We start from the raw sequence: 15,541 nt of genomic DNA on the forward strand, positions 1-15,541 counted from the left end.
CATTTTTTTTCGAGTAAATCACTGCATTTACGTTATGCAATCAACTATTAAAATGTCAACTAGATGAACCTAAACATTGTTGATTCGGTGGTAAAGATGCGGCCTTGCAAATTCTTGCTCATGCGACTGCTGGCGAGAGCACATCCACTTCGAGGAGCAGCTCAAGAAAGCATCTCTATTGGGTATTTGGCCTACTCTTCCACACTGGCCAAACGTTTTGTACAAAGTGTCAGTGCCCTAATAGTATACCCCACGCTACACGTGCCCGCAGATTGACTGCAGTGTACCCCATGTATGTTGAACTTATTTCTTGCCGTACGTAGCCAACTGTGCTAATCGGAGCTCTTGGGAGGGGGGGGGTGAACTGGTGCCTTGGGCACGGCTGGGTAGCTCTGCTATATTTTAAGCTGTGTTCAGGTTAACTTTGTATCATTTAAAATAAATAATATCTAATATAGATCTGAAGTTTTCGTGACTGCAGGAATACATACTCTTCATGAAGCCATCCAGATATATCAACATAGACATAACTTCAACCAAGAACATGAAAAATGGCAAATATGATCATTGGTTTTTTACCCTTTCTATCTGGCAACAAAACTGACACATTTTTTACAAGGAGTCATGTTTGCATAGACCACAATACCTGCAGTCATAATGCAAACAAAAAACACAACTCTGATAATGTATGCACTGTCCTTGAAGTTGATTGGTCCACACCCGAGACAGCTTTCCTTAGAGCCTAGTCTCACATGGGTTGGACCAGATGACGCCAAAATGCGCACAACTTAAGGACAATGCACTATCAGAGTATGAGAGCTCGGGGTAAGCATTTACACCATTGGAACCTCATTTGCCAGTAAAAAAATATAATTGGTTTTTTACCCTTCTATCAGAGTTATGTTTTAATGTTTTGCATTATGGCTGCAGGTATTGTGGTCTATGCAAACATGACTCCTTGTAAAAAAGGTGTCAGTTTTGTTGCCAGATAGAAGGGTAAACAAACAATTATCATATTTTTTACTGGCAAATGAGGTTCCAATGGTGTAAATGCTTACCCCGAGCTCTCATACTCTGATGGTGCATTGTCCTTGAGTATACATTACCAAAATTCGTAAATATTTGCCTTTAAAAAACTAAATATAACCAACCATAATATGTGGTGAATATTATGGTTGGTTACCATCTATTTTTAAATCCTTTATATTAAGTTCACTTGCTTGCTTGCTTGCGTGCTTGCTTACGACCGTGCAAATCTTTCGGTCGTTTTTTAACCCACTTCCCGTGATCCAATCGAGCTGACATTTTGCACACAGACTCGTTGTGCGTGACAATTAATTTTCGTGAAAAAAGCCACGCATATAAAGGATTTATAGTGAAAAACTTTGTTTTTACGGGTTAATTTTTTTTCACATTCCCTGCATATACAAGGCGTGTAAAGCTTACAGAAAAGTCACGTAGGTTGAAGTTTTGCCATTTTACTTTTATTGTTTTGGTTCGAATACTGTATTTCACAATGAATTGCCTTCGGAAATTGCACGAGCAAGGCACATAATGAATAACGCAAGTGGAGCAAATAAGTAAACATGCAGATATATCAAGAAAAAAACCGTGGGATTTTTTTTTTCTGCTAAACAATTCTGGAAGAAATAATGGCAGCACCTTGGCATGCAAAACTGCATTTATACTTTCTTTAATAAATGGCAGAAAAACAGTGCGAAATATAGTCCAAAAAGGAAATAGCACCATACAAAGGTGGCGTGCACTGCCTGGAGTGTTATAATGAACCACTTCTGACTCACGTTTGCATCGTGCAATTGTTACATTTACAACAGAAAACAAACTGCATCTCTGCTATAATGAACATTTAAATGGTTCACAAAAACATTGCCACACTGCTTTAGAACAGAAACATACACAATGGGCTGACATTTAGGATTATTAATATTTTTTTATTTTGATTGTCGTCCAACGCTCATCTTCATCAGCAGCGTGGAGGGAGGGTCCCGAGACCCCAGTCGAGTCCTGTCGGGGGGATGGCTTCACCACACGAGGCTGGTATGGCACCTCATGAAGCTGGGCCCCATCGCCCGTGTGGAAGGTTGAAGCCAGGAAGGTGAATGGTTGGGAGTTGGCGATTAGGAAGTGGTTCTTGATGTCGGTGACATTTCAGATAATGGCCACTTAAGAGCAAATAAGAAAAAAGGGCCATCGTGCAAAGTGTCACCCGACTAGATATATTTTATTTGGCAGTATGAATTATTAATACAGTATATGTAGGTTTTGGCTTGTGCTTGTGAACGACTGCGAATGCAGTCTCTTAATAATGTTTTAGTGAAATGGTAAATACTCATGATTTCAGCCAGGGCTTAATTTATCCAGGAATTCATCTTCTTGGTTCTTTCGGTAAAGTCACGTAGAATGGAAAGAATAAAATAATAAAAATAAAACAATAAAATAATTCTCACGACGTTTCGGCCACAACGCAAGCAGCCGTCCTCAGGTGGAGAACAGGTCTGTCGAGAAGACAGAGTCTGAAACCATTCAGACTCTGTCTTCTCGAGAACAGGTCTGTCGAGAAGACAGAGTCTGAAACCATTCAGACTCTGTCTTCTCGAGAACAGGTCTGTCGAGAAGACAGAGTCTGAAACCATTCAGACTCTGTCTTCTCGACAGACCTGTTCTCCACCTGAGGACGGCTGCTTGCGTTGTGGCCGAAACGTCGTGAGAATTATTTTATTATGTTTTATTTTTATTATTTTATTATTTCCATTCTACGTGACTTTACCGAAAGAACCAAGAAGATGAATCCCTGCAGTCACGAAAGCTTTACATCGAAAAATTGTCCAGGAATATTTTCCTGGACCTCCAAGCTCACAATCTTCTGTGCCTCGACCCAGTGAAATAGCCTGAGACAGATCCAGTTGATATCAAGCCCTGGTATTAACTCCAAAGCAATGCAAATGTTTTGCCAAACATAATTTTCCAATTCAGCTTTCATGTGATTCAACATACTAAACTTGTTTTTTTATATAAAGGATGATTCAACAATTCTGCTATATATTTGTGTAACTCTGTTGTAGTAATGTCATTTAAAAATGTAAATAATAATTTTAGACATGATGCTGAACACATTAAAATAAGAACAATTGTAACACTTTGGAGATATAACACAAACATGCAGCCCTTGCACTGTTTCAAAAGACAAACACAAAAACTACACGAGTTTTGGTATTTTAAATACATTGTATGTAGAAAAACAAGCTCAACTTTTAACACCAAATGGTCGTCAATACTGTGCACTGCCATGTGCTCAAAATCGTCAAGACACTCAAGGCATTACAACGCTGTATTTCAAGCTTGAGCAGAGAATGGAGCAGCTTCACAGCCGCAGTCCATGTGCCAAGTGAGACAGCTGCAGTTTATAATTCGTGAAGCGACAGGATTAAAAAAAATCATATTTGTTGCACTCCAGCGTCATGAACAAAGGGCCTACAATGCCGTTAACGTTTTGAAATATTACTGTGAAAGAACACATCCAATTGATAATACAAACACATTGGATTTTAATACTATATCATATAAATCAGGTGCACCTTTAAACGGATAATTCGCCAGATAATGGTTGCAATACCTTGCTTAATGTTCCACGCATATGAGTTATTCCAAGGCTTACGCTTAGTACAGCATTGACTGTAAACCTTAGTCGTATGACATGACACATTTGTCCTGTGGTTCCATTACAATTTTGTAAGGCACGAGGTATCAAGAGGTATGATTCACCAATTGAGGAGTGCTCAATTTTGCTCCTCAATTTATATGCTGTTGAGATAACCCACGCTCAATTCATGGGAAGACGATAATCCACTTCTAGTTTAGTGAATGATCTCCCCAAAGGTGTTGGAAACCTAAATCACCTTTTTCATCCATTTAACCTGCCGACACTCAACAAAAGCCTCGCGTTTAAGTAATTCAATTGTTTGGGTCTTCAAGTTTTTCCGAGGGCACTGCTCAGTTGTCACGTTGAGAGTTACAACTCAATTCTTTTCTAATCATTGTGGTGAACGTAACAGCCACCAGTGGCTGTAAGGGTCACGTGAACCCATTGCAAAACATGAGTCCTACAACATTCGTACGCGTGCAATTCGACACACATCTTGAGCTTAAGAATCAATATTAAATGATGAATTGTTGCATCATTCAATCTCGATGCGCTATGTCACTGTAAACATGCTGACTTGTTCCTGCACTTTACCTTCGGCTGTGGCGTAGCGTCATCTAATTTTTCTGTCGCTCCATATTGGAATGGAACGAAGACAGCACCATATTTTAGTAACTCATTGTGGAACTGGACTATCCCTTGGTGCTTTGACCAGTACAGCACCGATTAAAACAAGGCCTGTGTCTTCAGGAATGTACAACTCTCACCTTGCAAAGGGTCGTGGTAGGCTGCGGGCCAGTCACACGCGAGTATATTTGTGATGTCAGGATTTTTTTTGTCTATGACTCAAGTGTGCCGTAAATGTTCCATCGCAACACATTTAATTGATTTATTTTGAAAATCCCTTGCGATCAAAAGTACCTGTACGTCATTGACTTTTTACCTTACGCTGGTCCATAATTTTTCATGTCTTCAAATTGTAGTGTTAAACATAAAAAACATCGTAAAATACCGATTAAAGACAAAAAATAAAATCTGCACCACTTCATTGGGTAGTGGAAATAAGGTGGATTTAAACCCATCTGAGATTACAAGTTTTAAATACTAGTGTTTTCATTATCATAGTAAGGTTTTATTTACTATGTCATTGCCTGAATACTGTTGGAATGGCCAAGTTCTTCAGTAAATTGGATAATCCCTTAAAGTCTCATGCCCTTATAGTCTCATGTGAAAATCCCAAGAGTATGCATTGTGTGTCCCTGGGCCTGTGAGGCATCCATCAAGACTGGCTCTTTAAAATGAGCTAATGAGGTTGTTCAACTGGCCCGGGTAATTCTCAAAGATCTTCTCCACTTCGTCGCTGAAAGCGTCACCTGCCGACAGACATTTCACACCATCATCACAATGACCTTCATCACAATCATCATGACCCAAATAAAGCTTTGTTTACCATCACCATTATGCGTACCTGTGTGGTTATAACTGCTTTGGTATGCTGGCAAATGTCCTATTTCCACAGGCACATGCAGGCTGAGCCATCACCGGGCCCTCGTGGTACAGGTGGTTTTCCACTGGCTACTTTCCATGCCGAGTCAGAACCAAACCGTGACACGCTAACCTCACAAGATAACCGCATCTGGCTTGGGGCCAAGCAGGGCCAGGGGAGGGGCTAATGACACGTCGATTTGCATGTCATGTAATTCATATGAGGACATAGCCCTGTACGTCACTGCGTCGTACACGACTCTCGTTTATAGCGTGTGACGTCATTGGCACGGCTTGGGCTCTACAGTAGAAAAAACAAACCTGCCACCTCTGGAGCCCCATCTGGCTGCTTTGGTATGGCTCGGTTGCACAGTAGAAACGAGGTATACTGTAAGAGCCTTGATATCTGAATAATTATCATAGAATTAGCGCTCTGGCTTTATTTTCTATGGTGTTTTTCACTGTTTTTTTTTATAACCAAATGTGTGACGCGTTGTAAAACCACGTTTTTCAGTAGCCCGGAATCTGCAGTAACATCGATCGCGATTTCATGATGTCTATGCCTACTTAGCATATGTGGCTTGCTTGTCTAGTGTTCTTAAGTTGTACCAGTAATTTTTCCAGCTGGGTTTTTTGTTGTGCTTAAATTTAGAAACAATAACATGTACATCAAGACAGTTTGACGTCATTTTGATTGTAAGAATCTGCTGCAAGTGAGGTAATGCATTTAATATATTACGACAAACTTGTTTAATGTTAAATTCGGCTTGTGTGCATACGCACACAAACCGAATTTGATCTCGTGCTATGCTCACTCAGGCTTGCAAGAACGGGTTCTCAGTTGTACTTGTGACAATGATGTATCTTTATTATAATAATTATCACAATCATTAAAATCACCATCATCTTTTGGCATTCTCTGGCCTGACACTGGTGTGACTAGGCCCTAAAGAAGGCCATCTCTGGTGTAGACCAAGGAGTCTCAAAGACATTGTATAATTATCAGAGCATGTTTGTTTGCATGTTCACCACAAGTACGTGTGGTTAATGCAGACTTGATTAATTGCAAAGGGTATCTATTTGGTGTTCGAACATCTTAACACCTTTTTTTTCTGATTTAAAGCTTTCGTGACTGCAGGGATTCATCTTCTTGGCTCTTTCGGTAAAGTCACGTAGAAGGGAAATAAAAAATAATGAAATAAAACATAATAAAATAAAAAAATAAAATAAAATAATAAAATCATATTAAACCTTCTTTTATTATTTCCCTTCTACGTGACTTTATCGAAAGAACCAAGAAGATTAATCTTAACACCTGTTTTATTGCCAGAAAGGGTAAAATCTATTCTTATATTTACACGTTGATACTGCCAAAAAAGGTCCCATGATATTGTTTGCTTTAAAGATGTTTTTTGCCATGGCTGGACGTATTAATTCATTCTTTTAAATCTCAGTAAACAGCCATCGGACGTCAGCGTACTGTAATCGGTGTCGTAAGTATGACCAAAGTGAAAATGCGTGGGGACCCACCGACATGACAGTTGTACATCCATATCCTGTGCCCGTCATACTTGCAGTTGCACTTCATTGCATTGTTGGTGAAGTCCGTCTCGGCCACTTCGTAGTTGGGGTTAAGAACAACCTGCCAACAAGAAGAAATACAGGGTGCTTCACAAAATTGTTAACACTTACATGCGACTATCGTTTTCAATGTGAAAAGAAGGGATAATTCACTGTAACATGACAACAAATGTCATGTTAATAGCTTCAAAAAGTCATAGAGTCTCCACTTGTTCGTCATCATTGTCAACACGTGGCCTGGAATCTTCTCCAGGTGGTCTCCAGAGCCCGGAGGCACATTTCTTGTGGTTTTGTTGCAAATTCTCAGAAGTGTTGAACATTTTTGAAGCACCCTGAACAACGCACAAAGCCCCTTTTAGAAAGAAGACCCGGCAAAACCCTCAACCGTTTCTTACATAAATTGGTTCTCGCCCTCTACGGCATCGGGCAGTCACGTAACTTACAAAACACATTCCTGCGGAGGGAGCTGGTAGGAACGTTGGGTTGCTTGGTCAATGGCCAGGGTCAACGGCGGCGTGGTGTATTCCGCAAATATGCCCGACTGTGAGTGCGGGCATAAGTCGGCGTGAGTAGGTTGAGTTTCATAAGGGCACCACGGGGTGACCAGCCCCTCCCCACCCAGCCCCACCCCTCCCACCCCCCACCCAGCCTCACCCTCCTCACCCAGCCCCTCCCCACCCTCCCCTCCCCACCCAGCCCCACCCTCCCCTCTCCACCCAGCCCCACCCCTGCCATTTTTGGATGCACGACGGACGGACACAATAATCCCCTGGTGGAACCAGGTGGTTCCTACCAGTATAATGATGGCTGTTCCCTGAATACGGCACACACGCTGTTGCACCAGCTATCACGTCAGTAGCGTAACGAGCGTGGGAGCAGGGGGTGCCAAAGCTCCAAGTTGGGGCCCCCTTGACAGCCACCACGAGATATGTGCTCAGCAACAGTGTGGGAGAAGAAAAGAAAACGTATGTCACGATGTGATTAGGCAAGAGGAGCCGCCGGTATATAATAGCCGTGGTGCCACCGTGCGAGGCAAATCATAACACTGTGGGCTCATCTGACCGACTGCCGCACCCCCCTGAGCTAACAATTCACAGTCGTTACGCCACTCTATCACGCGCTTGGCACAAAAAAGCAGAATTAACAGGTTTTCAAAAGGGGTTGCGCAATAAAGAGAGGGCCTCTGAATGCCAACGCCTTTGGTTGTGACAATTCTTTGCACGCTGCTGCCAGTCCACCTAGTGGGCGAAAATGAGATGTCTCCGTTTCTTTCTTTAACGCGACAACTTAAAAGAAAAACACGGCTCGGCACACTACGGCCAAAATTTGGCATACAAACACAAATTTGGAATGCAAACACAAATCGCCACGGTACAATGGCACGCATCTGACACAAATACGAAAATAAAACGTAGCTCAAAGCGGGCACAAGGACTGGGGTTTTAGAAGTTTGGTTTAAAAAAAACCCAACTAAAGCCCATTCCTACAGCGAAGATAAACATTCATCATCATCAGCCTTGATCGATCCACTGCTGGGCGAAGTCATCCCCAAGCCATCACCATCTATCAAGATTTGTTTACAACACTCCATCGAGCTCCTCCACACGGGCCGATCTCATCGCTCCACCTCTGCGATGGACGTCCTCCCAGGCACGGTCCCTCCATTATACTGGTCATCTGTGGAAAGAGCTTCATAGCTGATCGGATTTCTCCAGGATGAATACAGATTCTGATCGTGAGCATTTGGCTGCCGCTCCATTGCCTATCAACCAAATGCCATTATCCTTTATGGCGACGTGTCCTGCCCAGAGTTTAGTAACTTTTTTTTTTATGGCCGAAAATGTGATGTCTCCGACTTGCATATGTTCTCCTGGCCATGTCCTCCTCTTTCCGTCTCTCGGGGTAGTTCTAAGCATGGACGGTACAATGCTCTGAGATTTTTCGATTTAAAGCTTTCGTGACTGCAGGGATTCATCTTCTTGGTTCTTTCGGTAAAGTCACGTAGAAGGAAAATAATAACATAATTTAAAAAACATAATAAAATAATTCTCACGACGTTTCGGCCACAACGCAAGCAGCCGTCCTCAGGTGAAACCAGGTCTGTCGAGGCGACAGCGTCTGAATGAAACAGCACACGTGCTTGGAGCATATATATAAGCTGGGTTGGAAGGGGGGGGGGGAAAGGGCGCCTTGACAAAATAATTTGCATATCAAGAGGAATTTAGCATATTTATGGCAAATGCAGGTATGTGATTAGTACTACTTATGTCCGTGCATTATGCAGGATTAGCAGCATCAAAGGGAGGGGATATGGGAAATGCAGGTATGTGATTAGTACTACTTATGCCCGTGCATTATGCAGGATTAGCAGCATCCAAGGGAGGGGATATGGGAAATACAGGTATGTGATTAGTACTACTTATGCCCGTGCATTATTCACTGTCGCTCGGTGCACGGGAATTGTGCGCACGACGACTCGTGCGTGTGCTTTGCCACAATAGAGGTTTGGCAATTGAAGGGTTTAATATCCGCAACTGGCCCAGATGCACATGTCACTCCATCAGCCTGCCAACAGAGTGCCTCCTCTGCGTAACACTCCGGGCATCCGCGTGGCAGCAGAAATAAAGGTGGGTTGACTTTAGACTGTGATGTCTTTTGGGAATGGTGTCATACACACATCACCATGGCAACTCCACGGCGAATCCTCAGACCGAAATGCTACCGCAGTCAACATCTTGCATGTGATTTCGATTTAAAGCTTCTTCTTGGTTCTTTCGGTAAAGTCACGTAGAATGGAAATAATAAAATAATAAAAATAAAAAATAATAAAATAATTCTCAGAAATAAAATAATAATTCTGAGAATGATTTTATTATGTTAAATTTTTATTATTTTATTATTTCCATTCTACGTGACTTTACCGAAAGAACCAAGAAGATCTTGCATGTGAGTCGCACGTACGTTCATATGCGATGCATTCAAATATGAATCACTTTCATAATTAAAACACGATTTTTTTAAAGTTAAAAAGCCAATTTGAAGGCCAGACGTGATACTCCCCATAGATTTCTTCTGCTGTACTCGATCCGGAATCAAATAACACTGCAATGTTTTCCCCTCACTTGAATCTCTTTAATCGCTTGTAAATCTACGTGTTTGGTTGTTTTGTTGGAGTGACACTGAAGCGTTGGTATAAGTCAATTGTCATCAGTTATCTGATACACAACTTACCTATACAATGGTGACTGTGCCCAGTTTTATTACTGTCACGGTGTTCGCACCAAGAGGGCTGGCTACAACGTGCGGGGAGGCCTTCATCTAGCAGTGGATAGACCACAGCTGCTGCTGCTGCTGATGGTGGTGGTGGTGTGGAAACAATCTATAAATCACGAGCCATAGTATTCAACATTTGTTCGGACGGCGCAACAGCGCCTGATTGTCAGTACCGTGCTGAATGTCAAAGTGGAACGGAAATCGATCATTTTCGAGTGAGCGGCCAGTTTTGATTTCACACCAATTGTGTGGCACTGGCAGCGCCGAGTTTTAAATTACACGTGGCACACATTTATACGGCATATGGACAACAGGGTAGATCAATGAACCTTATTTAAACCAAGTGAGTTTCCATTGAGATATCAACGTCTGATTTACAAAATGAGGCCTGGGAGGAATTCATGTATGTATGCATGTACCTGGTGCAAAGGTACACATTTTGCATGAAAGGGAAAAACAACACCCATGCAAAAAAGATATACACACTCATGTAGGCATTGGGAGCATATGTGCATGTCCATGTAGGTTATAGGCGTAGGTGGGGAATGGTAGTTTAGTGGTTAGCGCACTGCACTACGAACCCAGCGACACGGGTTAGAGTCCCCCTCACGGCCAACATCGGTGGCGAATATCTGGACTGGTCCCGGTCCTCCCCTAGGTCGACTCAGCATCGAATGGTTTATAAACACATCAGCGTTCGGGGAGACAAAGGGGGACAGACGCGGCGCTCGCCACTCACCTCCTCGTCGTGCCGTGCTGGGCCGAATCGGTGCTCGTTAGCAGCACCTGCCCCAAGAGTCTGTTCAACGTATTCTTTGGGTCTTTCGGTAAAGTCGTCACGTAGATCGGTTCAAAGAAATAACAAAACCCTACGACGTTTCGATCACAACACAAGCGATTGTCATCCTGATGACGATCGCTTGTGGTGTGATCGATAACGATCGCTTGTGGTGTGATCGAAACGTCGTAGGGTTTGTTATTTCTTTGAACCGATCTACGTGACGACTTACGACGTTTTGATCACACCACAAGCGATCGTCATCCTGATGACGATCGCTTGTGGTGTGATAGAAACGTCGTAGTTTTTGTTACTTCTTTGTTATTTTCTTTGAACCTATCTAGGTGATTTTACCGAAAGACCCAAATAATATGAATTTCTACAGTCACGAAAGCTTTAAGTCAAGATGTAGTCTGTTAAAAGGCTTATGGGGATGTGGGGGGGGGGGGGTATGCAGTGTTTTTTTTTGGTTTGTATGTGTCGGATGAAAACACAAGTGCGGCAGTGCACGTGCAGGTGCTGGGTGCGTACACGGATGTTGCCCAGGCTGCGCGTGTACGGGGCAGGATGTTCCCTCTCGGGGTGCGTGTACCTGGAAAATGTAGTTTCCAGGCTTGAGGTCGGTGACATCCACCCACTGACAGTCGATGTCGTGCCGGTAGGTGTCGTGGCAGTTCACCGTGATGCCTTGCTCACCAAAGTTGGCACACTCGTACACCTTCTGTCCTCCTGCAGGTGGCGGCAGTCACACGCAATCGCTCAAGGCGTTGGGGTCTATTTTTGGTTGCGCGGTCTTTCATGGAGGGCGACAATTCATCCTGAGAGCGCTTTTAATTGCACGGCAGTTTGAGCTGCACCACTCTGAGCTTGGTTCCACGCCTCTGAGTTGCGGCCACTACGTCCGCAAATTTGCGCGCGTTATAAATTTAACTATTATTATTAAAATGTTCGCACCGTATTCCTTTACACGCGTTTCGTGTTTCTTTTCTTCTGCTCTCAAACCGAGACGCTGCGGCAGTGCACAAGAGAAGCTTTGGATATAATCACGGCCGAGATGGTGGTAAATATCTCGAGCTCTAAAATCTCGAACTCGTGTCCGTCGATGATTGCCATTGTGGACATGCGGATGTTTCTAAAGAGATCAAATGCGTGTGATAAGATCTTCACGCAGCCGCCTACGTAGTTTTGTTGATCGGGCTCAAACCACTAACTAAATTAGACAAATTATTTGGTGATAATGCATTGGCAATGATGCAAACACCACAAGTAACATTGCCCAAAGTGTCGCCTTTGGTATAGTTTTTCCCTTTAAGGAATGAGTGCAGGTTTTATTTGGATATGACAACATAATAAATGTACACCCTGCATTATGACAGCTTGGGTACTTTGATAATTATTTTAAATTATGATCATTTCGTCATGATCAACGCAGACGCATGTATCGTTTATAGTGCGACGTGGTAAGGTTTGGTTATGGAACAAAAAATAGAAATGTTTTTTTTGATTGAGCTTTGAGGTATCAACTTCTTTACAGTACGTCGCTCATGCAAATGGCGTCAAAGTAAAGTGGTGCCAACATTTTTTTTGTATATTGAATGAGTACAAAACTAAATACATTTAAATTGACTCAATAAACCAAAAAATATACAATGATATTAATAGAATAAAACCGCTTTTAAAATTAAAAAAATTCAGCAGCAATGCATAAACCATCTGTTCGAGTGGAAAGAGGCTTTGAGAAGGTCGCATTTAAACATCCATATTAATTCGAGGCATGACCCATTTAAGCAAAACAACATGAATACAAAACAACGTAACTAATTTTGTCCACACACTCAGATACTAGATATCGTATTCACGTTCAACCGAGCGGGGAGGCTGGGATCCGTGCAGTGTAGGGTGGTGCACCTTCTTCTTGGTTCTTTCGGTAAAGTCACGTAGAATGGAAATAATAAAATTAAATAAATAAAACATAATAAAATAATTCTCACTACGTTTCGGCCACAATGCAAGCAGACGTCCTCAGGTGGAGAACAGGTCTGTCGAGGAGACAGAGTCTGAATGACAAGCCCCAGGCTTGGAGCGACTATTTAAGCTGGGATGGAGGGGCGAAGAGCGCCTTGACAAAATAATTTGAATATCAAGAGAAATTTAGCATATTTATGTGAAATGCAGATATGCGATTAGTACTACTTGTGAAATGCGTAGGAGGTTTGGCGAGGGGTTTAAAGTCATTATGCCCGTGCATTATGCAGGATTAGCAGCATCAAAGGGAGGGGATAGGGGTAGCGTTAATAAAGGTGCACCTTCTTGGCAGTCGGTATCCTCCAAACAGAAGCTGGCCTTGTGCCCCTCTGCAACCTTGGTGCCGTTTGTACTCAGAATGTCATAGTGGGTGAACACCTCCATGCTGTGGTAGTGGCTGCGAGAAGGCGACAACACAACCCGTTACAAGTCAGTCAGTGGGAGGGGTTTTTTTTTATTTAAAGCTTTCGTGACTGCAGGAATTCATCTTTTTGGTTCTTTCGGTAAAGTCACGTAGAAGGGAAGTAATAAAATAATAAAAATAAAACAGAATTTTATTATGAAGATGGGGAGGGGGGGTTGTTGAGAGAATGCACCAGACAATTACGCAGCGGCATCGCCACAAACTCATCATCCGGTGGTCGGCCCTGGGTTTTTATTCGGTATGGAGCTGTGTTGCTGCGGGCAGCAGAATCAGGATTGCACGGAAGGGGTATACTTTATCACGGGTTTGTTCTAGAAGTGGTGTGAGGCTGCGCTTTTCTACAGATAGTAAGTTAGTCGTGTCGTTTGGATGGGACTTGACACTCGAACTAAAGTTTGAACCCTCACCTTCAGCACATTGAATTACGTGAAGGCTTCTGCTTGGAAAGGAGCGCAGCACAGCAGACATACAGAAGAGACATGTGACGTAGCTATGGAAGATGTGGAGAGCCATATATCGGCAACGGACGTAGAGGAAAAGTGCAGGGGGGAAAGGACATGGAGACAGTGGAGTCGAGTTCGATATTGGGAGCGAGAAAAATGACAAAGACAATCACGCCTTTTGGCGTCCTCTGGTCTAACACTGTTTTGAGACGAGGCTCAAAAGAAAGCTGTCTCTGGTGTGGACCAATCAGAGTACCGTGTTTGTTTGCATTCTGACCACAAGAAGTGTGGTTAATGCAGACATGATTCCTTGTAAAAGGTCTCAGTTTTGTGTTTTAACATCTTAACGCAGCTGTTTTGTTGCCAGAAAAAAAGGGGGAAACCTATTCTCACACCTTCATATTAACAGACAAAAAGCCTCTTTTGACACGGGAGACCTGGCGACCGAGCAGAGGGCCGCCGCAGCGATGCAGGAGAGCCAGCGGCGGTAGTGGCTGCGGCTCACCGATGGCACTCGTGCCACACCCACGAGTGCCGTCCAGCCTTGGGGCGGAAGTCCGCACGGCCCAGGTTGTGGATCTCCGACGAGAAACGGAGCAGGCGGCGCTGCCCGTACGGCCAGTGCATGTTGCGTGCGCTCTGGGCCAGGCAGTCCTCCTCGGCGGCGCAGTAGAGCAGGTGCAGCGGCCGGTCCTCCAGGTACGAGGACACCTGCACCAGTGGCGCGTTCAGCACCAAGTCCGGCGCCACTGCACGCACGGGCGACACGCACAATGAAGACGATGATGACAATGAAGACACTGATTACGATGATGATGATAATGATGACGATGATGATGACGATGATGACGATGATGACAATGAAGACGATGATTACGATGATAATGATGACGATGATGATGACGATAATGACAATGAAGACAATGATTACGATGATAATGATGACAATGATGATGACGACAATGATGATGACGATGATGACAATGAAGACGATGATGACATTGATGACGGTGACGACGAAGAATGTGTGAATGTCCCTCATTCTCCTCGCACAAGACAACGCGAGAGTTGACATCGTCGAGTGCGCACCATTGCATAGAGGCGGAGTAACGACCCCTAATAGAGCAACCGCGTGCGCTTCACTCGCAAAAGTGTCGGCGGAGAGAGAGAGAGAGGGAGCCCGCCGGGTGTGAGCGTGCGAGCCATTCATTTACTCTCTGAGCAGATGATGCCGGCCGCGTTCCTGGCGCCGCCCTTCCGGCAGGCGATGTCGGCGCCGTGGTGGCGGCAGTGCTGCAGTGACATCTCGGAGCCCACGCATTTCACTCCGCTCATCAGCACCTGGTCGTGGAGGGGGCTGCCCTCAAAGTACCACGTCTCCTACAGCGGGGGTGAAGGGAAATGAGAAGCGGGGTTGAGGGGGGGGGATGTGCAAGGCGATTCATTAATATTGACCACGCGGCGGTTTTGGGATGGGTGCAGAGTGTCGGCGTGAATTGTGTGGGGGGGGGGGGGTGTAATTTAATGTGGCGTGAAAGTTACATTCGCTGCAGAATTCAGTCGCTGAAAGGAAGAGGCGTTGCAAAACAAAGTGGAGGTTTTTTTTATCGTCTAAGACACCGAATTATTACTTTGCAATACAAAGCCGGAATCATTGAATGAAATGGTGTCATTTGAACTTCAGCAGGATTATATAATGTAGCTTATGAAGCAACATAATAACTGCTCTGTCACCAAGTGCATTAGTAGCCTTGGAGACTGAAACCAGCATTGGCTGATTGAGTATCTAATCACAGTTGAATAACGAGTGGCAATACAAAACGATGTCCCCCTGAATTCTATAAAAGTCTGTTCAGCATCATAATTGTTGG

At 43.8% G+C, this 15,541-nt stretch overlaps 1 protein-coding gene across 2 annotated transcripts in view; it reads right to left on the reverse strand.

The window, feature by feature from the left end:
* Positions 1 to 2,719: 2,719 nt before the first annotated feature.
* Positions 2,720 to 15,541, reverse strand: part of LOC133343353 (lysyl oxidase homolog 3A-like) — a 38,699-nt gene continuing 25,877 nt past the window's right edge. For both annotated transcript variants that reach the window (XM_061552888.1, XM_061552887.1), the window contains 6 exons: positions 14,885 to 15,050; positions 14,176 to 14,419; positions 13,085 to 13,200; positions 11,371 to 11,507; positions 6,677 to 6,788; positions 2,720 to 5,034 (listed from right to left, as the gene is read on the reverse strand). In XM_061552888.1, coding sequence (XP_061408872.1) covers positions 4,955 to 5,034; positions 6,677 to 6,788; positions 11,371 to 11,507; positions 13,085 to 13,200; positions 14,176 to 14,419; positions 14,885 to 15,050 — 855 coding nt within the window. In that variant the 3' untranslated portion in view covers positions 2,720 to 4,954. The remainder of the gene's footprint in view (positions 5,035 to 6,676; positions 6,789 to 11,370; positions 11,508 to 13,084; positions 13,201 to 14,175; positions 14,420 to 14,884; positions 15,051 to 15,541) is intronic.

Source organism: Lethenteron reissneri, chromosome 17, assembly GCF_015708825.2.
Source record: "Lethenteron reissneri isolate LAM-NWPU_2019-01 chromosome 17, ASM1570882v1, whole genome shotgun sequence".
NCBI classification, from domain to species: domain Eukaryota; kingdom Metazoa; phylum Chordata; class Hyperoartia; order Petromyzontiformes; family Petromyzontidae; genus Lethenteron; species Lethenteron reissneri.